The 24,355-nt window shown below is 41.9% G+C and overlaps 1 protein-coding gene across 1 annotated transcript in view; it reads right to left on the bottom strand.

Annotated features, from left to right (window-relative positions):
* MICAL2 (microtubule associated monooxygenase, calponin and LIM domain containing 2) overlaps positions 1 to 24,355 on the bottom strand; it is a 156,545-nt gene that overhangs the window by 5,507 nt on the left and 126,683 nt on the right. Inside the window, exons 28-29 of the mRNA XM_027852564.1 lie at positions 7,202 to 7,301; positions 1,081 to 1,154 (exon numbers count right to left, since the gene is read on the bottom strand). Of these exons, the coding sequence (XP_027708365.1) occupies positions 1,081 to 1,154; positions 7,202 to 7,301 (174 nt within the window). The remainder of the gene's footprint in view (positions 1 to 1,080; positions 1,155 to 7,201; positions 7,302 to 24,355) is intronic.

The following is a 24,355-nucleotide window of genomic DNA, read 5'->3' on the forward strand; positions in this document are numbered from 1 at the left end:
AACAAAACAAAAACAACAACAAAAACCATTCCTTCTAACTTCCCCATCTTTGTGGTGAGTATCAGCAGCCTTCTGGTCACCAGCTTTAAAACCTCACTGATTCTTCATTCCATCTCAACTGTCCTAACCAATCAGTTACCACTCAGTCTTGCTGATCCCCCTTCCCCAATACATCTTGCATCTGTCCCCTTTGTCACCTTTCATCTGGACCCTTGGAATAGCCTCCTCATTGGTTTCCTTGCTACCAACCTTGCCTCCTCCAATCTACCATCCACATAATTGCCAGAGAGACATACTTCGAGCCCTGGGTTGACCATGTCACTCTCTTCCTCAAGAAGATTTAGCAGCTACTTATTGACTCTATGATAAAATATCAATGCACCTATTTGGCACTTAAGGCCCTTCACGATCTGGTTCTAATCATCTTTCCAGACTCATCTTACTTTATTCCTCCTTATTTACTCTATATTCTGGTCAAACAGACCCATTGCTGCTCTTCCCATGCATGCCCCTCCTCTGTCTTTTGTTTTGGTGAGATGCTCTCCCTCCTCACCTGTCTTTGGGAATGCCCAGCCTGCTTCTAGATTCAGTTCAGATACCTTAAAGCCCCTATAGAAGGGCTTTCCTGATTCTCCTTGTCACGTTGTTTGTGCTTCCCCTTCCCCAAATTAGTTTGCATATAAAGGGGGGGAGTGGCCAGTGGAGGGGCAGTGGCCTCGAGGTCACAAGTGGCCCTTTGGGTCCTCAAGTTAGGCCCTTTGACTGAATCCAAACAAGGCTGCAAGTTCCCCACCTCTGGAAACCCTACGATGACATGGATTTCCTCTGCATTTCTATACGTGGGTGTATTTTGTATCTCTCAGCCTGTAAATACAGCTTCTCCCTGCTCCAAATGTAAGTTCTCTAAGAACAGAGATTGGGTCATTTTTGGATTTGTACCCTAAGCACTAAGCAGCACAGTGCTGGGCACAAAATATGGGCTTAAGAAATGCTTTGTGAATTAAATTGAATTGAATTCTCTGCTCAGACCCCATCCTTTTCCTTTTGATGTGGTTCTAAACAATAACTCCATAAACTCACCTTCCATGGACATTTTTTCTCTTAGCTTCTGCTCCAGCCTGCTTTGGTGATCTTCCAGTTCTAATTCTTGAGCCCTGAGCATCACAAAATAGGAAAAGATGATACATTTTAGTGATTACAATTTTGAATAATCTCAGATTAATATGCAATTACAGTATCTGGTCATCCTTCTGTAGCTGATGTCTCTGAACTTCCCAAGAGAACGTTCTCATGCCTCTGGGGTCCTCATCTCCAGTGTGACTAAAAGGATCAGGCCTGTGGTTCTTGTCAGCAGCATAGGTAGAGTGGTTCTTCCTAGAACTGGGTTCCAATCATGCCTCTGATGTTTACTAACTTGTGGCCACAGACCTGTCAATCAGCCTCTCTGAATTTTAATTTTGCTTGTGCATAAGATCAAGATAATAATATCTGTAGAACTTACAGCTCTGCTGTTTAATAATAATAATTGTAGCATCTTTTGGAAGAGTCGTGAATCATTGTATTGGTCAGAGTAGCTAAGTCTTTCACAGTTGATTTGCTGTTACTATATAGACTATTCTCTCGGTTCTGCTCACTTCACTTTGCATCAGTTCATACTTGCCAGGTTTGTCTGAAACCATCCCCTTCATCATGTCTTACAGCGTAATAATATTCTATCACATTCATATACCATAACTTGTTCAGCCACTCCCTAATTGATGGGCATCCCCTTCAGTTTCCAATTTTTGGTACCACAAAGAGTTGCTCTAAATATTTTTTGTACATATGGGTTCTTTTCCTTTTTCTTTAATTTTTTTTGGGGTGTCAACGTAATAGCGGAATTTTGGGTTTATAAAAATAGTTATTAGAGTTAACAAAAAGTACCTTAAGTTTGCAAAGCCCTTTACATAGTATCTCATTTGGTCTTCAAAATAGCCACTGACTTAGTTATTATTATCACCCCCATTTTACCCATTACAGGACCAGAGCTAGAAGGAACCTTAGAAGGCATTCAGTCTAACTCCCCTCATTTTACAGATAAGGGAAACTGAGGTTGTAAGACATGATGAAGGGGATGGTTTCAGAAAAACCTGGCAAGTATGAACTGATGCAAAGTGAAGTGAGCAGAACCAAGAGAACAATCTATATAGTAATGGCAATTGTAAGGAAGATTAACTGTGAAAGACTTAGCTACATTGATCAATACAATGATCCATGACTATTTCTTGAGGAAAAATGCTTTCTACCTCCAGAGAGAGATCTGATGGAATCAGAATGCAGATTGAAGCATATATTTTCTCTTTCTTTCTTTTTCTTGTTTTATCTTTTTTTTTTAGACACAGCTAATGTGGCAAATCCTGCCTCAGACACTTACTCGCTGCCCGACCCTGGGTAAGTCTCTTCACCCTGTTTGCCTCAGTTTCCTCATTTGTAAAATGAACTGGAGAAGGAAATGGCAAACCACTCCATTAACTTTGCCAAGAAAACCCCAAATGGGGTCACAAAGAGTCAGATATGACTGAAATGACTAAACAACAACAACAAAGTGGACATATTTTTGGCATGACTTTGTATGTATAATGGGTATCTTACTTGTTGCCTTCTCAGTGGGTAAAGGGAGGGAGAGAATTTGGAACCAAAAACAAAAATAAAGCCAAATTTTAAAAGGGCAGGGGAAGGTTGACCATGTCAGCCCCTTACTCCACAAACTCCAGTGGTTCCTTATTACCTTCAGATGAAATGAAGTCCCCTGTTTGACATTTAAAGCTGTTGATAACCTTGCTCCTTCCTACCCTTCCAGTCTTCTTTATTCTCCTTGTTGCAGTTGGGGTTCCTCTCTTCTCCAACCGTGAGACTTTTCCCTGGCCCTCCCTGATGCTTGGAATGTTCTCCCTCTTCCCTCTACTTCCTTACTTCCCCGGCTTCCCTCAAGACTCAGCTTCCACCTTCTGCAAGAGGCCTCTCCCCATCTCCCTCTACACTCACTACGGGCATCTCTTGACGTGGAGTTTCCAGAGTGTCTGACCAACTAAGAAGAGACCAAACCCAATCTTTAATGTTGGGAGCCCAACCATCTGACCAAAAAAAAATCCTATTTATTGAGCTCAGAAAAATGGAATGACCTTATCAAATCATAGATCTAAGAACTGGAAGGGCCATTCAAGGTCCTGTGGCATAAGCCCCTCATTTTAAGGTTGAGACAACTGAGGCACAGAGAAACTAAGTTACTTACGAAGGCCACACGGTTAATGAGTGTCTGTGGTGGGAGTTTTGAAGACGGAGCCTCACATTTGTACTTCCCAGGATAACAAAACAACTCCTTCACCCCCAGCTCCGTAAAGTGGGAGATATAAAGATAATACTTCATATGATACTTCTTTGCATACATGTCACATCCTCCTCAGCACATAGCACATTGTCTTCCCAGAATAGACCCTTGATAAGTATTTATTTAATTGCTGGATGATAAAACCTTATTAATTCTAGCTCAGCTCATTCAGAATTTGTAATGGCTAAGCTTGGGCTGGTGTGAGATTTATTAAGAAGAAAAGCTTTGTAGATTTATGGGAATGGGAGGATAAGGGAGGGATCCTTGGAGGGGAGTAGGTTAAGTAATAGTAGGGCAAGGCAGCAGGCAGAAATAAAGTAGAGGAGTTAGGAGGGATAGGAAATAAGAGATACACACAAATACAAAAATGAAGATCAGCAGTAGAATTTGTTAGGGAAAATATATGTCTATATAGGTATATATATGTGTATGTGTATATATAATATATATATATATATTATATATACACATGTATCTAAATATATCAGTGCTTAATTGTAGCCTTCTTGGGGTGGGGGAGAAGGGGAAAAAAGAACAAAGTTAAAAGTGCACGCAGGAACAAAAGAAAACTAACACGGAAGAAAAGAAAAGATGGACAGCTCTCAAGACAACGTGTAGTATTTATTATATAAGCTTTCTTGAAATGGAAATTTATTACTATGTATCTTGAATCCTCTCTTATGTTCTGCTGTGCACATGACACACTTTCGTTCTTTTCTTATTTTGTATTTAAGTATATAATATGTTTCTTTTTCTTTTCTTGCTGTGCATTTAAGTTTCAGTAATAAAAAAAAAGAAGAAAAGCTTTGCTAAATTTGTTAAATAACTCCCCATAGAGTCTTCAAAGTGATGGGATACTGTACCAAGAGAAAAATAAGAGACTAAAAACCTGATGAGAGTAAGGTGTAGGGGAGAAGCAGGAGGACAGAAGATGAAGGTGAAGGAGGTGGATCAGTTTCAAGTAATAGTGAGGTCTCATCAACGAGTGGCCACTCAGATGGGTTATCAAAGTGGGGTGGACATGGAGGTCGCACAAGCTTAGACTTTTAGAAGAAGCCTCACAAAGGACTTTTAAAGCTACTGAGGAGGGTGGTAGATGACATGGAGAAGTGGAAGATGCAAACCAAGTGCTGAAGTCATTGGTTAAGGTAGAAAGGGATCTTGGAAGGCAAAGGAGACCGAGGCCAGGGTTAACAGAGTCAAGTTAACAATAGATGGCCAGTCAAGTCAATAGATGGGCAAGCACAACAGATGTTATGAATATCAAAAAAGGTTGGGAAGAGATGGGAGTGGGGAGGAGCAAGGAGCATGGCTACTTCCCTTGCTAGCCCCATCCTCTGAGAGCAGTGGTAGAAGAGAATGAGCATTGGAGAGGGTGGTAGTAGGTGTGAGATGCTCGGGAGGAAACCAGGCTTCCATTGGTGCCAAGAGTTAGAAAGGAAGATATCAAAAAGGAATATAGAAAGAATATATAAAGATAGAAAGGATATACAAATATATATAAAGGATATATAAATATATATAAAGGATATACAAATATTTATAAAGGATATACAGATTCATAAAAAAAGGTATCAAAGATGAAGGGGAATTTCTTAATGATGGGGAAAGGGCTTCAAAGGGAACAGAGGAAATGTGGTGGGCCAAGGGACTAAAGAGGGATAGGGCTAAGTCATATGGGAATGAGACTATGGGAGGAAATAATAGGTAGGGGAAGTAGCTTATGCCTAGGGTGGTGGTATGGAATAAGAGGAACCAAAGGTTGGTGGGGGAAGCCCAAAATCGAGATCATGTTTTGATGTTGGTTTGATGGAGTTTTCATAATTCCATCCCTCTGGGCCTCAATTTCCTTATCTATAAAATGAGGACATTGGACTAGATGACCTCAAGAGTCTTCCGGATTGGATTCTTTGAGCCTATGACCAACCCCCAGGCACATCTGTGCTCCAGAGGTTTAATTGCAGCAGGCAGACTGGTAGGTTTGATGGGGGAGAATTTCTTGTTTCTGGGGAAGGCCTGCTCTCACCCTGACCCCTACCAGGGACTACCCCCAATTGCATGAGTATTCCTTTTATGTGGACCTATGGCAGGGGTTCTTAACCTTTTTTGCATTGTGGGCCACTTTGGAAATCTAATAACTCCTATAGACTCCTTTTTTTTTTTGTGAGGCAGTTGGGGTTAAGTGACTTGCCCAGAGTCACACAGCTAGTAAGTGTTATGTGTCCAGATTCCTTCTTGAAATATTATTTTTAAACACATACAATAAAATACAGATGATTACAAAAGGAAACAATTATATCAAAATACAGTTAGTAAAATATTAAAAGTTCCAAGATCACAGACCCTCAGGCTAAGAACTCTTCAGTCAGTCAGTCATCAAGCATTTATTAAGCACCAGAGAAATAAAAAAGGCAAAAAGAGTGCCTGCCCTCAGAGAGCTCACAGTCTAATGGGGGAGATAGCCTGCAAACAAATATGTACAGATAAGACATAGATATAGATCAATTGGAGTCAATCCCAAGTCAGGGCTGGGGGTGGGGGGATACACTGGCATTTAGGAGGACTAGAGAAAGGTATTTTGCAAGAAGGTGGAATTTTAGCTGAGACTTGGAAGAAGCCAGGGAAGCCAAGAGGTAGAGAAGAGAAGGCAGATAAATCCAGAGCACAGAGAACAACCAGCAAAAGGGGACGGTTGGAAGATAGAGCATCTTGTGTGAGTGATAGCAGGGAATCCAGCGTCCCCAGATTACAGATTGTACACGGGGGTAGGTGAGTGGAGATAAAACTCTAAGAGGGGAGAGGTAGGACAGGGCCAGGGTAGGGAGGGCTTTAACAGCCAAACAGAGTGATATTTGATCCTGAAGCTAATAGGGAGCCACTGGATTTTCTTGAATGGGGGAGGGATGATATGATCAGACCTGCACTTTAGGAAGGTCTCATTGAAAGCAGAGTGGGGGATGGACTGGAGTGGGGAGAGACATGGTAGAAAGATCAACTAAGAGCCTCAAAGTGACAAAGGCCTGTACCAGCGTGGTGGCAGTGTCAGATGAGAGAAGGGGGCACATCAGATATATGTATATATGTGTGTATATGTATGTGCGTGTATATGTGTGTATGCACACATGTGCATATATGCATACATGTGGGGTACACAAAGCAATCCTATATGTATCCACACACATGTACATGTGTGTTATGTTTATTTTGCACACATATCTCACATGATACATATGATACATCTCATATAACATTGTATATACCTCATATATAACATAATGTATATAATATAAAATGTTCTTTCTCTCTGTCTGAAGTCCAGACAGTGTGATTGGTTGGTATAAATGTAAAAGGAGAGAAGGATGATGAAAGATGATAGCAGAGCAAGGGTCTGCAAGTGGACGGGTGAAGCAAGGAGTTTGCCTATATCACCATCCCCTTTCTATTCTGGACGAGGGAGCTAGAACCCAGAGAGGGCCAGGGATGAGGACAGGACTTGCTCCAGGGCACCCCACTATCCAAACTCAGGCCTCCCAACTGCCAGGCCACACGTTTCTGTCTCTATAGGTGCCATTCAGCGAGCCTGCCTGCTTTTCCATCTCTATAATAACTATGCAGAATCTCTCTCTGCTATAGCCTCAGCCCCGGGAATGGATGACTGGAGAGTCTCCTCACTAATAGGCATATGATATGCAAAGCCTAAAGTGGCAATTTGCCTCAATCAGGGCTGTACATGCATCAGGAGGGAAAACAGGGGCCCAGAGCGGAGGAGCGACCGCCCTCCCTCCTCCCCGCAGCCCGCCTCGGCCTCACTGTTGTCTGTGTTTCTTTACTTACATGATCAAGAGCTCAGATTCATATCGCATTAATTTATTCTTCTCCAGGACCAGCTTAAACCATTCATGCAGGAGCCGTGCCTCATCCTGTGCTCCTGAATCTGTTTAAGAAATAAAGCAGAAATGTGTTCTATTGGAGTTCTGCGCCCTGCGATCATACAGCCCTGGGGCCACCTTAACCTGGCCATGTTTGCCTCAATAAACCCACGCTGGGCAGTACGCGCTGATGCGCTGTTTATACTGGGAGCCTGCGGACAGGACAAATAGAGCGCACCTGTGCACACCCTGGGCCCGAGAGCTCTCTGGCGGTGAAGCACACTCGGAATTCTGGGCAGGGAGGACATTGAGGGGTGGGGGTGGCGACGGAGGCCTGCCCTGGGTTCTCCGCTGTACTTTGCGATAAAGAGCCACAGAGCCCGACCCGTGCTCTCTCACACTGCTCCTTACCTGGGACTCCACTCTGGTCAAGCAGGAAGTGTCCCTCTCTCTCTCTCTCATTTGAAGGCGGAGAACCTGGGATCACCTCCTCGCTCTGCCAATTACTGACCTGTACAATCTAATCCATTGTAGCACATTGAACACTACTGCTAGATGGCTGTTGTTATTGGTCAGAAGAGGATCAATGACATCACGAGGGTGATGTCTTGACTTGCATGTGTGTTGGATTTAAGTGAGGCTTTGAACACTGACCGGCTATGTGATCCTGGGCAAGTCACTTAGCCGCTCTGTGACTCAGTTTCCTCGTCTGTAAAATGGGGATAATAATAGTAAGTCCCTCCGAGGGTGGTGGTGAGGATAAAATGAGATGACATAAATTTTAAAGCGCTGGCTATCCTTATTAGCCCATTTTGACTCTTATTAGTTGATTTTACTTGGTCCTTTACTGTTCACTTGATCCTCACAGCAAGCCTGGGAGGTAGTGGCTGTTATTATCCCCATTTTACAGATGAGGAAACCAAGGCTGAGCGAGTTTCGGTTTCATCGCTACCTTCCTGAAACAATCTGGCAAATCAGTTTAGAAGCGCAACCAACGCTAGCATCATGGGGGATCAGGAAAGGTGACATGCCTTCAGAGGTAGGAAGCTCCTCATTACTGGATGTCTTCAAGCAGACACTCCATAAACACTTGTTGGAGATTCATTCATTCCACCAATAAGCATTTATTAAATGCCCACTTGATGTAGGACATAGAAATATTTTGTGGAGGGAGTTAGGTGGCGCAGTGATTAGAGTGCTGGGTCTGGAGTCAGGAAAATTTGAGTTCAAGAACAACCTCAGATACTTCATGAGCTGTGTGAACCTTGGCAAGTCACTTCAGCTCTGCCTGCCTCAGTTTTCTCATCTATAAAATAGGAATAATAATAGCCTTTTTTCCCCAGGGTTATTGCAAGGATCAAAAGAGCTAATATTTGTAAATCTCTTTGAAAACTTTAAAAGGTTATAGAAATGCTTGCTGTTATTCTTAGTTTTTACTGTTAGGGTTTTTGTGTCAGAAAGGAAGTGAATTTGATGACTCCTGAAGTACCTTGGAACTCTGTGATTCTATTATTCTGCCAGGCAGCTTGTCTGATACCATGCTGATCAGCAATAGGTCTGGATCCCATGCCCTGGGCCACCCAACGTCCCCACTTTCACTGAAGCATCCTGTCTGGACGCTGGCTTCCTCAGCATCTCTGCAGAAGTTCGTTCATCTGCTCCTCAAAGGAAGATTTTCCACATTCCACAGTTCAATTCAATTAGCATTCATTAAATACCTCCGATGTTCGGGGCAAGAAGGAGAATGGGATAGTGGATAGAAGACTTGCGTTGGGATCACAAAGGTCTGGGCTCGAGTCCTGCCTCAGACACATATTGGCTGTGCCACCCTCTCAGTGTGTCTAGTTAATCTCTCAGACTTGTGTAGAGCACGGACTGATCCTCGTTGGTTGAGTGAGATTCCCCATCAGGGAGTTGTTGTTGTTACTGTTGTTGAAGCATTTCAGTCACAGCCAGCTCTTTGTGACCCGATCTGGGGTTTTCTTTGCAGAGATATTGGAGTGGTTTGCCATTTCCTTCTCTAGCTCATTTTACAGATGAGGAAACTGAGACAACCAGGGTTAAGTGACTTGCCCAGGGTCACACAGCTAGGAAGTATCTGAGGCTGAATTTGAACTTGTCTTCCTGACTCCAGGTCTGGTACTCTATCCAACTGTGCCATGTAGCTGCCCTGCCAGGGAGTACTCTATCCCAATGAAATCACAGATCCAATTCTTAAAAAAAGTTTCAGATCTTGTTTTAGGATCTGGAAATACAAAGACAGAAAAATGGGACCAGTCCCTGCCCTCAAGGAGCTTATATTACATTACTTCAATTATGGGAGGAAAACACGTACCTAGAAAATGAAATACAAAACACAGAGGCAAGCTAAATTCTAGGGAGCAGGGCCCTAGCAACTGAGGAGACATGGGCACCCATCCCTCACATTGAAGGCACAAGGATCAGATCTGCTAAGTCAGAATTCGTCTGGCAAAACTTAATAGGTAAGAGCTCCTTGTTTACCGATGAATTTAAATGCAGTCCCACTGAAGGAGGTCATAAGGAAAGCATCCATGAGGGCACGCTTTGATTAAAGCCATTGTTTGGACATAAAAGGTTTTCTCCCTTTTCTGCAGCACTGCCCACTCTTCTTCCTGCACATTGGCTCCCGGCTTTCCAAGTGGGAGTTTGTCTCGCCGCCTCGCCTTCACCTCTGCCTGGTTCTTCAGTTATTATTTTCCACCTCGCTCGGCATCTACAGCAAGTCCTAATTTTGTATCAGATGCAATTTTCTTAATGTACTCTTAACATCTTCACTAATGACCAGGAGAGATATCAAAGTAATAGCTGCCCTAATTCCCTGTGGCGGAGCAGTCGACATCTCCCCCCGATGGGCTGAGTTTCCGATCACCTTGCCTTTTGTCCGTGGCCCTTTGGTCAGGGGCTCTGCCCAGGTGGTTCATTGCCAAGGCGATTTGAGTTGAATTGCTGAGCCGCAGCGCCCAGTTTTTTTTATGATTCTCTAGCTTCATTACATGAAGAGGCTCCATTCTCTTCCCTTATGAAGCCAGAGTGATTACTCCTCTTCTAGCCCTCCTCTCCCCTCCTCCTCTTACACCAAGCAATTCAGCTGGTCTGGCCTGGTTTGGCCTTTATGAGCTCAATTCTGGTGCATTGCTCATGATTCCATTACCCTGAGTCTATGGTTGATGGATTTTTCTTCTTTTCTTTCTTTCTTTTTCTTTCTTTCTTTCTTTCTTTCTTTCTTTCTTTCTTTCTTTCTTTTCTTTCTTTCTTTCTTTCTTTCTTTCTTTCCTTCTTTCTTTCTCTTTGTTTCTTAACAACAGTACAATGTGAAAAATGACAGATTTCATCAAATGTCCTTTTGTTTTGATGTATAAAATGCCAGATAACCCATGTAACTATTAGGCCTCTTGCCTGCTTCTTGGAAAACGGGAGGAAGGTTGGTATATAGGCAGCAGTGGATTTGAAGTCAATGGACTTAGGTTCAAATCCCATGTTTGACCTTGGCTGAATCATTTCACTTTGATAGGCCTCTATTCTCCTACCTTTAAAAAGAAAGTATTGGCAACCTGACTACTGTGGAAATATGTTTAATATCATTGCATATGTATAACCTACATCAAATTGCATGTCATCTTGGGGAAGGGGGAGAGAAGGGGGGGGAATTTAGAACTCAAAATCTTATAAAAGTGAAAGTTGAAAACTAAAAATAAATAAATACATAATTTTTCTTTTTTAAAAGAAGGTGTTGGACTGGATGAACTCTAAGTCCAAATCCCATGCTGCTCCACATCCCATGATCCTATGACTTACTCTAAGCAAGAGAAGGTTGAGCCCTAAATTATGATGACCCTAGAATGGAACCTGAGGGTATAGATCTCCTACTGTACGGCCCCAGTCTTCTGTGCTGCCCCTTCTGATATGGATGCCACCAATGATTAAGAATCGTGCCTCACACAAGTTAATACCCCTTGAGGGTCCAAAAGTTGATCTGATGATCCTGTTGCCTGATGATGGGTCTCAGATACCCAGAGTCCTCTGCTGAAGTAACTGCACCTGTGTGAGCCCACTTTTTCATCCTGACCAATTGACCTTGGTCTTACCATCAGAACAGAGATTTAGAACTAGAGGGGATCTTAGAGGTCACCTATTTTACAGATAAAGAAACTGAGGTGCAGAGAGACTGATATGCCCCAAATCACGAAGTAGTAGTAGTAATAATAATTATTATTATAACTAGCGTTTGTATGTCATGTTAAGGTTTACAAAGTCTTTTGCTTATATTATCTCATTTTATGCTCACAACAACCCAGGGATGTAGGTGTTATTTTTTATCCCCATTTTAAGGTGAGGAAACTGAAGCAGACAGAAGCTAAATGCCTTGCCTAGTGTCACACAGCTAGTAAGCTTCAGAGACAGGATTTGAACTCATGTCTTCTTAATTCCAAGGCCACCACACTGTGCACTGTGCCACTTAGCAGTCTCAAATCGTGAGGATTGAGTCAGGATTTGAACCCAGGTCTCCTCTGATTCCAAATCCAGTACTCTTTTCATTGTATCACACTACACCAAATTTCCCAAATGTCTCTTCTTTTTTGCCTTGGTCCTTGCCTTTTTTTTTGCTTTTTGGTGAGGCAATCTGGGTTAAGTGACTTGCCCAGTCCTGACTCCTGGGCTGGTACTCTATCCACTTGCCCTTTGCTTTTAAAGGAAGCTGGTGGTACAGTGGATAGAGCACTGGTCCTGGAGTCAGGAAGAACTGAGTTCAAATGTGGTCTCAGATACTTACTAGCTGTGTGAAGCCAGGCAAGTCACTTCAGCTCTATCTGCCTCAGTTACCTCATCTGTAAAATGGGGACAATAATAGCACCTATCTCTCAGAGTTGATGTGAGGATCAAATGAAATAATGTAGGTAATATGTAAATGCTTATCTCTCTCTCTTTTTTTCCCCGTACTCTGAATCTCAGATGTCCAGACTTAAAACTATGTGGTCATGCTTCCCCCCAACTATAACTTGGATTGATATTAACTTTAGAATCAGATTTCAAATTTAGAGTGCTTGTGAGGGATGTTAGAGACCATTCAGCCCACGATACTCATTTTGCAAGTGTGAAGACTGAGGTTCACAGAAGGAAAGCAGTTTTCTGACACTGTATCTCACCTATAACGTAGCTATTGCTGGATCCTATAATCTAGCAAATATGGGGTAACCAGGTGGTCCAATGGATAGAGCATGGAATCCAGAGTCAGAAAGACTTGAGTTCAAATCCTAGCTCAGACATATACCAGGTATGTGACTTGGAGCAAGTCACTTCACCCTATTTGCCTCAATTTCCTCATCTGTAATATGAGCTGGAGAAGGAAATGACAAACCAGTCCAGTATCTTTGCCAAGAAAACCCAAATGCAGTCACAAAGATTTGGGTGTGACTGAAAAATGACAATAACAAAGACTTATTTGCCATCTCATAGATGCAGTCTATGTTCTACAGAGACCAAGTTAGGACGAAGAGAAATGTCCAAATTAAGTCAAAGGCATTGGACTCCACAGAACATCATGCCCCACTCAGGATAAACTGATCACTTGAAATCTCATCATGTTGGTTGACTCAGTTTTTGATATTTACACTTTCTCAACTCCTTAGTAGCCTCTCTCCTCTGATTGAAGGGCTGGGGGTTGGTTGGGATGGGGCACTAAGCTCCTCCCAAAATGTTCCTTTATAGAGGGCTCTAAACTTTCCAAATTTTCCAGGTAACTCTCCTTTTCCAGCAACTCTGCTTGATTTGGACTCCAAGGAACATTGTGCCCTATGCTGGTTACTCCAAGCCTACCCCGCTTTCGGCTTTCTGTGAGCAGACTTCCCCCATTAGGTAGCAAGCTCCTTGACAGCAGAGACTATGTTTCTTTCTCCTATGTGTATCTCCCATGCTTAGCACAGTGCCTGATGCTTAATCAATGTTAATGGAATGGAAATGAATTGAATTGAAGGTGGCCAGTTATTAAAATGATAGTATAAATTCACAAATCCAATTCCACAACCTCTACCACCATCTCAAAAAAGGAATATAGTAGAATATAATTTGCTAAGTGGTAGCAAATATGAGGAATCCAGAGAAATGTGAAAAGATTTGAAGAACTGAGAGAGAACCAGATCTGGTAGCTCACAGGTTCAAACCCTTGATCCCTGCTATTGGGGAGGTTGAGGTTGGTGGATCTATTGAGCTCAGGATTTATGAGGTGAAGTAGAGGTGAAGCTGATTGGGTGTCTTCACTCAGTTTGGTACCAATATGGTGAGTCTTTGGGAGCAGAGGGCCAATAGGTTGCCTGAGGAAAAGTGAACAGGTTGCAGCGGGTCAAAATCTTCTGAACTAGCTGATGGTGGGAATTAACCTGCGGTTGTCCCTGCCTAGACCAGGAGACCCACAGAGAGAGGGTGGGGGGAGAAGAGGGAAGGAAGGAAGGAAGGAAGGGAGGGAGGGAGGAAGGAAGGAAGGGAGGGAGGGAGGGAGGAAAGAAGGGAGGGAGGAAGGAAGGGAGGGAGGAAGGAATGAAGGAAGGAAGGGAAGGAGGAAGAAAGCAAGGAAGGGAGAGAGGGAGAGAGGAAGTAAGGAAAGAAGGGAGAAAAGAAGGAAGGAAGGAAGGAATGAGAAAAAGAAAAAAGAAAAGGAAAAAAGAGAAAGAGAATTGATGTAGAATCAAAAAAGTAGAACCAAGAGAAGTTTTACACACAGACACACACACACACACAGACACACACAGACACACACACACCCCAATAATGTAAATGAGAACAATACTAAAACCCAGCTGAGCTCAGATTAAATGGCATGACCAATCTCAGTCCCAGAAGACAGACAGCAAAACACACTTCGTCCTCTTGGGAGAGAGATGGGGCACTATGGGTATGCATTGTTTCATGCAGTGTCAGATAATGTCACAAAGTCATTTTTGCTGAACTGCTTTTTTTTTGTCAAAAGGGAGAGGTTAAGAGTTGAGAGGATACTGGAAAATAGCTATGGTATTAAAAACTCCAAAAGGCTAAGTTAATCGAATTTTTAAAAAAATAGTCAGTTATTAATTATATACAACTGATTATTTGACTCAAGTCAATACATATTCTATTTTCTTATTTTTTATTGATGCCTGTCGTTTTTACATCATGTCCCTTTCTGAATATATCCCACCCCCTCCCCCCAGTGAACCTTTCCTTGTAACAAAGATTTAAAAAGAAATAGAAACAAAAGGCAGATCAGCAAAACCAGATAACTCATCAAATGGTCTGATTGTAAATATGATCCTCTATACCCATAGTCTTCTAGCTTTGCAACAAAGGAAAGTCATTCAAAATACATTTCCAAAATTGTTTCTATGCACGTGTGTTTGAAGACAAGCTTCTATGGTATGTGCTACTATGACTTTTGAGCTATCAAAAGTCACAGTGTATCATTATGTACAACAGTCAAACAACCAGTCAACAAGCATTTATTTAGTACTTACTATGTTTCAGAAACTATGCCAAGCACTGAGAATACAAGTACAAGCGACAGGTCCCTGTCCTCAAGGTGCTTACATTCTAATGAGAAGGCGGAGAAGGGGAGGAAGAGGAAGGAAGGAACCCAGACTGGTGAAGGTGCATGTTAGAGAAATCCAGAGTGCAGCCTGGTAAGAAATAGAGATGGCTGTCCTGGGCGCCTTCCTTAAATGGAAATTCTGAGAGGAGTTGTGCAATCAGAGTGAGGGGCCAGAGGGGGTGGGTGTGGGGCAAAGCGCACATCTCAGGTGTGAATCGACAGCAGCCAAGATTTACCAGCTCTTTCGACTACAATATTATTGTGGAGATTGTTGTTATCACTATAATGTAATTGTGGAGCTCAGGGAACCTTATCAAGCTCACCTACAACACAGACATTCGAGATAGATTTATGTGAAACTGTAGGTGTAGGGCCATTAAAAACTCATTTGTGCTTTCAGTAGTAGAAATGCAACATAGTTTATTAAATATTCCCTCTCTCTATATTAATATGCCTAGATATCAATGGGAATAGAAAAGCATTCTTCTACTCCCTACCCAGCCCCAAATACAGAGAGTAACATAAATCAAGTTGTGAAAATGCAATTATAGGCTGACATGCCATTTGCCTAGAGGGATTTGACCCAACTCCCAGCTTTATACTCAACATTTGCCTGGCTAAAGCCTTAAGACAAAATTAAAAACATGATAGCAGCAAGAGACATTTTGAAAGATTTTTATAGCTGTTGATATCAAATATCAGAACGTAATGTTATAGTCACCATGGGACACAAGGTCTGACATTTCACACTCTGACAGAGCTCCCAGGTATGGTACATCACTGAATCAAAAGTTTATTCTGATATAGCACTTAAATAAAGCTTGTAGTCATCTACCAGAATTTTCTTTAAGGTTTTCTTGCTCAAATGTCCTTCTCCCAAGCATGGGAATGGTTAGGTCCTACAGAGTCGGCAGAAACCTCCAACTTGTCTTAGCTAAAAAGGCAGTAAGTTGCTCACAAAGTTCATAGGATGATAGAATTGGAGTTGGAAGGGACTTTAGCAATCATCTAGCCCCCAGTTCTGAATATTACAGATGAGGGATGATAGAGACTAAGTGTCTTGCCCAGGCTCACATAAGTATTGGCAGCAAGATTTGAACTCAGGTCTTTTATTTTAAGTCGAATCTTCTATCCACAATGCCACCTATCTATCAGGGTAATTACTCACATTCTGTAGCTGCCCCTCCCCTCAGCTGCACAAAGCAAGACATTCTGGGTAACAGGGTTTAGTGTGGAAGTAAAATGACAATGCCTAGTCAACCGGTTCCATGAGGAAGCCAGAGGATCCTACCAATGACCAGTCAGTCAAGTGTATCTCTATGCCCCAGGATCAGTTGGGACTAAAAGTCCACCCACATCACAAGGTCATTTCCCACCCTGTGAGTCCTAGGTCCAGAATTCCACCAGAGATTTTGCTGCCTTTTCACATATGTAGCCAATAATGGAGCCAGCAACTCCTTTACCCACTCAAAGGGAATTGACAACAGGAGATTGGGGATCAAACCATACAGTCCTAGAACTCTTGAGTCGAAGTAGCTCCTTCATTCTGTAGATGATTCCCCAGGTTTAGAAGAACAGTGGGCTCAGAGCTGCTCGCTAGATGTTTTATTGTTTTATTATGCACTGTTCTTGTTACTGAATATTGACTTCATCAATTCTATACTAAGATGAAAAATCAAACATACATCACATTCAAGCTTGTTTGTCTGCTTTGGTGGAGAAACAAATCCATTAGACCAAGGTCATAGGGCCAGTGCTCACTAAAATCCAACATATTCTAGGGAAGCAAAGTTTCACCAGTGGGTAAAGGCTCAGAGCTAATTTTGACTGGCTAGTTCTACCAGTTCACACATCCTTTGAGAATGACTTCAATCTGCTTCCTTGAGGGATGACTTTCCCATAATCCTAGAAAGCATAGCACTGGTCTAGCATTTCTGCCTAGTGGGACATATGAAAACCACTATGGTAGGCGTGGGGCTCCCCAGTGAACATGAGTCAGCACCCTTTGGTGGTTCAATGACATTACACATTACAGTTTGACTAGCTTCAGAGTGGCAGGACTGTCCCTTTCTTCAGCCTGTATACTCAAACAGATCTGTGACCTCACTGATTTGGAAGTATTCTCTGGCACTGCAGATCACAACCCATCAGTGTTTGCCCACCCATCCTACGTGACTACTGTCTGTGTCCTCTGCCACAGAGGGTCTAAATGACATGACAGAGGCCTTCCTCTATTTCCCCTGACATCACAAAACAGCCTATACATCAGGCCTCTCTTAATATAGCCTAAAATCTTGAGCTTTTCTTGGTTGCTATATCATACTGTCGGCTTAATATTGGGTCAGTGGTTATCTCTAATTCCTGGAGCACTTTTACACATACTACTATCTAACAACTTCCCCATTCTATACTTATGTGGTTGACTTTTTTGAACCCAATAATAATATATAGATCTTTAAGATGTGCAAAGAGTTTTACAAATATTATCCCATTTAATCCTCACAACAAGCCCCGTCAGGTGGGGAGCTATTCCTATTTTACAGAGAAGGAAATAGAGGCAGCTAGAAGCTAAGATATTTGCCCAGGACCACAGAGCTTGTATGTGTCTGAGGCAGAATTTGAACTCAGGTCTTCCTGAATCCGAGTCCAGTTCTCTATGCATTGAGCCACTCAGGTGCCTAACATGTCTCAAACTTAACAAACATGAAATGAGATAGGAGATTACATGCACACATATTTATACTGAAATTGGAGGTGGACTTGAATCACAAAATCAATGGGATAGTTCATTGTTTATCTTAAAATAATTTGATATCTCTTTCCTGAAATGTCTTCCTCTCTTTCTTCTATCTAATCAAATCCTTTAAGGCACAGTTCTTCTCACTTTTTTCATGAAGCCTTCCCTGACTTCTCTAGCCTTCTCTCTCTCTCTCTCTCTCTCTCTCTCTCTCTCTCTCTCTCTTCTCTCTCTCTCTTCTCTCTTTCTCTAAATCTCTTTGTCTCTCTTTCTCTATCTCCATCTATCTCTCCTTTGAACTCCCAGAGCACCAAAATTCCATGCCTACAATTCAGTACTTCATTATGTCAAGTAAGCTAATATCTTGTTTTGCTAACCTGAACATATGCTAGTCCTCTCTGGCTATACTGACTAGATTGTAAGCCCCCTGAAGGTAGTGGTCACATTCCCCACAGTACCTAGCACAGATATAACAGGCAATCAAGAAAAAACTTATTCCTGATTTTGAACTGGAAGGGATCTTTGAGTCTATCCCGTTCAACCTTTTCATTTTATAGGTGACAAATGAGGTCTGAACACATGAAGACACTTGCTCAAGGTCAGCTAGGTAGTAACCATTCAATAAATGAATAGGCATTTTTAGGTGCCTACTATGTGCCTGGCACTGTGCTAGTGAGTGCAGCCTGACCCAGATTAAAAATGTAATTGGGAAACACTTAACAAAATAAATCAAATACAATAGAATATATATAATGTTCATGTATGGTTTTCTAAGTCAACATGTGGCTTTTGGGGGAGCCTTATATATGGCTTAGTGGCCCTCTTTTTTTTTAATTTGATATCGCTACAATTAAGCAGGGGTATATTTATATATACATATATACACATACACACAAAGATATATATATATATACATACATCTACCTACATACACTTATATACACATACATATACTTAGAGATCTATAATCATACTCATATATTGACATCTATATTCATATGCATCTACGTAAGATGTACTATACTTATTTATACTTTTAAAAACTGTGAAACAGCAGTTCACAGCTTCATAGATAGCCCTCTTTTCTGTTCTTTGTATATTGAAATTTTCTTACTTGTTGATGGTTAAGTTCATAATAAAAATACAAGGAAATGAAGATCACAGAATCCAACCTTGGGGTTGGAAAGGACTGCAGCAATCTCTTGGTTCAACACCCCGCCCCCACACACACACACAAAATCTTAGGTAGCCCTGCTGTAGCTTTCCTGACAGAGCACTAGCACTTAACCCCAATGTCTTTCCACTTGTCCAGGTCACATAACTACACAAAGCGTCTGAGGCTAGATTTGAACTCAGTGCCTTTCTGCATGAATGAATGAATGAACTAATGAATAGGTGACAAATAATCATCTAGGCTCTTCCTTAAACATTTCCCTATAACCAGGAACTCTCAATTTTGATTAATCCTTCTGTTTCTTACACAGCTTGAATTGTTAGAAAGTTCTTCCTTGTAATAAAATGAAATCTGTCTCTCCATCACTTTCACCTATTGCTCCTGGTTGTGCTATCTGGGACCAAGAAGAACAAGTCTAATCCCTCTTCCATATAGCAGTACTTAAAATATTTGTAAACTGTTCTCATGTCCCTCCTAAGTCTTCAGTCTTGCAGGCTAGACGTCTTCAATGCATTCACCTGCTCTTCATATGACTTTATCATCTCGGTTGGCCTTGTCTAAATATACTTCAATTTGTCAGTATCTCGCTTAAAAATATGGTATCCAGAAATAAACAAGATTCTGCAGATGGGGACTGACTAGGCTAAGTGAGGTGGGGCCCCACTTTGCTAGATTTAATCCCACATTCATTAAGCAACTACTAAAAAGTAGCCAGAGAGCTGAGCCTGGGGTCAGAAAGACCTGAGCTCAAATCTGGTGGAAGAGGTTAAGTAACTTATTTAGAGTTGCAAAGCTAGTAAATGTCTGAGGCTGGCTTTGAACTCAGGTGCTGACTCCAGGTTCAGAGCAGCTGCCTCCTCAAGTATCTGTAAAGGCAATTGGAGGAGGTTTAGGAGATGGTCGGAGGCAGATACCTCCATACAAGAGTGCCTGGTCTATTTCCTTTTCACTTTCTTCTATGTATGATCAATTACATGATCTTAGCATTGGTGAGACTGAATTTTGTGAATGAAATGGGACAAGAACTGAGAGAAGGAAATTAATATAAAGTGGGAGTTTGTGAGTTAGGTACAGATAGCAGAATTTATGTTTTAATATTTTAGAGCAATATTCCATTTTATCCCCTATATTAATTTCAGACCCTTTTAGAGAAGGTTAATCCAAATTACTTTGGGTGTAGGGCTGGCTTTGGGTGAAGTAGCCTATGTGTTTGAAGTTTGAGCACCCTCTGGTGGCCATCAGGGATGCTGCACCCACTTAGTCAGTCAACAAACATTTTATTACGTGTTTACTATGTTCCAGGTAAATGCTTTTGGTGATCAGTCGAGTTTGACTCTTCCTGACCCAATATGGGTTTGTCTTGGCAAAGATAGTAGAGTGGTTTGCCATTTCCTTTTCCAGCTCATTTTACAGATGAGGAAACTGAGGCAAACAGAGTTAAGTGACTTGCCAAGAGTCACATAGCTAATATGTATCCGAGGCTGGATTTGAACTCAGGTCTTCCTGACTCTAGGCCCCACCCTTTTGCCACTGCACTACCTAGAGATACAAAAAGAAAGGCAAAACACCATCCCTGCTCTCACTACTTCATAGAGCAGTAGCTCAGTTTCTGTGAGCACACCACTTAGTTGATAATTCAAGTAGAGCACCACCAGGTGGACAACTCAGACATTGCACTCCCTTGCTGGATAAATGATACATTGCCAATGTTGTAGTCTATAGGTTGAAGGAAGGCACTACCTAACATAGACACACTAAGGGCCTTAAGTGAGAAGTCCAGTGTTGTAAGTGTCACAAATATTATTATTATTATTATAATTAATAATAGTAATAATAATAAATAAATAAGCCATTTGTCATGAAAAGTCAGAATTAAATAAATAAATAAGGGCCAGCCTCTGGCAAGACTTCTGGGAGGTTAGGCTAGGGGAAAGGATATACATGGCATCCCACTTCTGGGCAGAATCCTTACATGGGCTCATGGTTCTTCTTCATGTTACCTGGGGACCCCTATTCTAAAGCTCTGATTCTAAACATAGGCAGTCATTCCTATAACCCACCCCTAAGTGCTCTGGGGGAAAAAAACCCACCCATGCTTTGCTAAAAAGCTCCCTGCAGCTGTGTCTGGGGTGGGCTCTGAGGTTTTTTGCTTCCCTTGACAAAGAAGGGGAAAATCATTCCTGGGACTGCGAGATGATTTCTGACAGTTAGAAAAGAGAAAGCCGGAATTGTTGTCGCTGCAATTAGGAGATCATCAAAGCCTCATTTTGCTCCTCAGCATTTTGTTTTGAGCCCACGCGGGGGCCCTTTCCAATTCAGTGCCGGCGGCTGATGAATAACTCCCACGAACAAAGGGTCTTTTCAGGCCCAGCGCCCATCATTATTAGAGGCCAGTTGCATAACTGTCACTGAGGGCTAGTGTTCGAAGGGCTAGCTCTAAATTCAGTTATTCACAGCCTTCCCAGCTCAATATTATTGCTTAACTGTGATCATTTTCTAATTATCCTAATAATACCTATTAAATAATGCCTATTAAATCACTTGAACTGGATAAGCACAGGCAGATTCAAATACAACTTAACCTAATAAGCATCGGTCATTCATTAAGCAAAAGGGTACCTTTTTGTCAGGGGTTGAATGGAATATGAAACCACAGAAGAGCATTGTTATGTCCCAAATGTTATTATAAGTTAGTGTATTAATTCTCATGCCTGGTTTGCAACCTTGCATTTGGGTTGCTTGGGAGCTGTGGCCAGAGAGACCATCTCACCCTTTGGTTCAGCTGCGTCTCTGCCTCCGCCCAAACCAATTCCCACAGAAAGGGCCCATAAACTTAACAGAAGGAATCAAATTACTAAGGATGTAAAGGGAATGAGCTGAATCAATCTTCCAGCTGATGAGATTTGGGCAGAGCATGGAGGCAGCTGTCAGACCACAGCTGCAAAACAGATTGGGTGTTCTTCTTTCCCTTATACCTCAACCCTCCCTTCTGCTATACCTCCCTGCTATACCAGGGAGCCTGGGGAGGAGAAACTTTTCAAAGTCAGGTTTCTATCATTAAAATTCAATGCAGTATAGGCTACTGATCTTTCTTTCTCAAATGGGCAGCAATTAAGATGCTGCGTTAATGAGAGTAGATCCTTTAGGACAAACTGGGGGAAAAATGTGGAATTAATTCTAGTTTATATGCCTTCTCCATGGTCTCTGTTCTGTAAAAATGAGTTTCCCTGCCATTTTGAGTATGATAAGTTTCCAGATGCCATTACAGGGGATTTCTTGTTTGTTGGATCCTACATTTAGAGAGATGGAATGGCCCTCAGGGGTCATCTAGACCAACCAACCCCCTCATTTTATGGGTAAGTAAACTGGGGTTCAGAGAGACAAAGTGACTTGCCTAATGAGAATAATAATAATAATAGCTAGCATTTATATAGTGCTTTAAGGTTTGCAAAAATGCTTTACAAATATCTCATTATTATTATTATTATTATTATTATTATATTATAACTATCCCCATTTTATAGATAAGGAAATTGAGGTAGACAGAGGATAAGTGACATGCCCTAGGTCACACAGCTAGGAAGTATCTGAAGCAGGCTTCCTGACTCCAAGTCCAATACTCTACCCATTGGCCCACCTACCTAGCTGCTAGAGTCATAAAGGTAGAGAGTGGAGAGGTAGGATTTGAATCCAGGTCCTTGAACTCCAAATCCAGGGCTCTTTCCATTGTACCGCATAGGCACAGAAACTTGGGAGGTTAAGGGCACTGGCTTTAATTCAAATGGACAGAGAATTACAAAATCATCTGGTATCCAAAGCTCTTTATAACCTTCCCCCACAAAAAACAACAACAACAAAACCACAACTTTCCAGTCTTCTTACACCTTAAAATCCGGCCCCAGCCGCCCCAATGCCCCAGATACTCTTTGATCCAGTGACACTGATCTCCTGGCTGTTCCTTGAACAAGACCCTCCATTGCTTGGCTCCCAGCATTTTCTCTGGCTGTCCCCCAATGCTTGCAATGCTCTCCCTTCTCATCTCCATCTCTTACCTTCCCTGGCTTCCTTCAAGACCCAAGTAACATCCCATATTCTATAGGAAGCCTCTCCCAACTCATAATGCAAACACCTTCCATCTCTTCATTATTTACAACATATACTGTGCATAACTTGTATGTGTGTGCTTGTCTGATCATTGTTTCCTACTTTACATTGTAAGGTTCTTGAGGGCAGGGACTGTTTTGTCTTTCTTTGTACTCCCATCACTTGGACCCAGCACACAGAATGCACTTAATAAGGGTGACTGACTGATATTAACCATTTCTTACTAGAGCAGAACATGATCAAGAGATATAAATTCATTTTGCAAACATTCATTTCTGACGGATGAATCTGGGCCATTGGAAGAGAAATCCATTAAATGTTTATCAGCACTCATATTTTAAACCTTAAAATAATTTAAGTAATAATAACTAATAATGATATCTTGCTTTATAGTTAAGAAACATTTAATGGTCATTACTCTCATGGGATGTTCACAACCATTAGAGCAGGGACTATTCTCTCCATTTTATAGATGAGCAAACTGAGGCTCAGGGAGGTTCATGACTTGCCCAAAATCACACAACTACTAAATGGTTGAAAAATGAGATGTGAATCCAGGCCTTCTCACACCAAAGTCAGGGCTCTTTCTAATGCACCTCACAGCCTGTCCCTATTCTAGTCAATTCAATACACCCCCTAGTTTTTTGTTAAGTATTTACCACGTGTTAAACCTTTTGCTAAGGTCCTCCCTTGATGCCTCTTTGTGAGGTGGAGGCAATCCTGGGTTCTCAAAGGCTAGACTAGTGGGAAGAAGGGCCTGGCACCTCTTAACAAACTAGAAGGGCTTTAAAGAGTAGTCCTGTAATAAACTGGGGGTCTATTTCCCAAGACCTGACCAGCTAACTGACTGTAGAGAGCTTTATCACCTCATGACCAACAAATAATACTAATCATTCTTTTTTGCCACAGCATTTCATGAAACTGTCTTCTAGGGCACGGAGGAGTGGCTATTTGCATTATTGAAGGAGGGGACCACGCAGAGAGTAATAACTTGCCCAAGTGCACCCAGGCAGTAAGTGTCAGAACTCAGGTCCACTGACTCCTTGACTAGTTAATCAGTCAATGAATATTTATGAAGTGCCTACTGTGTGCTTGAATCTTCTTTTGAATAACAGAAGTATGGACATACAGGTTGATAATTTGATTCTCATTACAGCCTTGTGAGCCATGAGGGAATCAATACCCCCATTCTACAGCCTAGCTGTGGTTCAAGAAAAGTACTAGATGGAGTCAGAGGAGATGTCTTGACAATCCAGTCTAACTCCATCATTTTGCTCATGAGGAAACTGAAGTCCAATTGGAGCAGGGGCTTGCCTAAGGTTGCACAGTCAGAAAATAGAAACCTCATGCACTTTCCACTACAATTATCTCTATGCAAGCCTCCCTCCTTAGTGCTAGCTCTGATCTTTGGATCCAGGTAGAACAAATCTATCCATCCTTCTTTCCTTCCTCCCTTCTTCCCTCCCTTTCCTCTCCCCTTCTTTCCTTCTTTCCTTCCTTTCTTCCTTCCTTCTCCTTCCCTCCCTCC

This window comes from Vombatus ursinus, unplaced genomic scaffold (assembly GCF_900497805.2).
Source record: "Vombatus ursinus unplaced genomic scaffold, bare-nosed wombat genome assembly UNPS02009770.1, whole genome shotgun sequence".
NCBI classification, from domain to species: Eukaryota; Metazoa; Chordata; class Mammalia; order Diprotodontia; family Vombatidae; genus Vombatus; species Vombatus ursinus.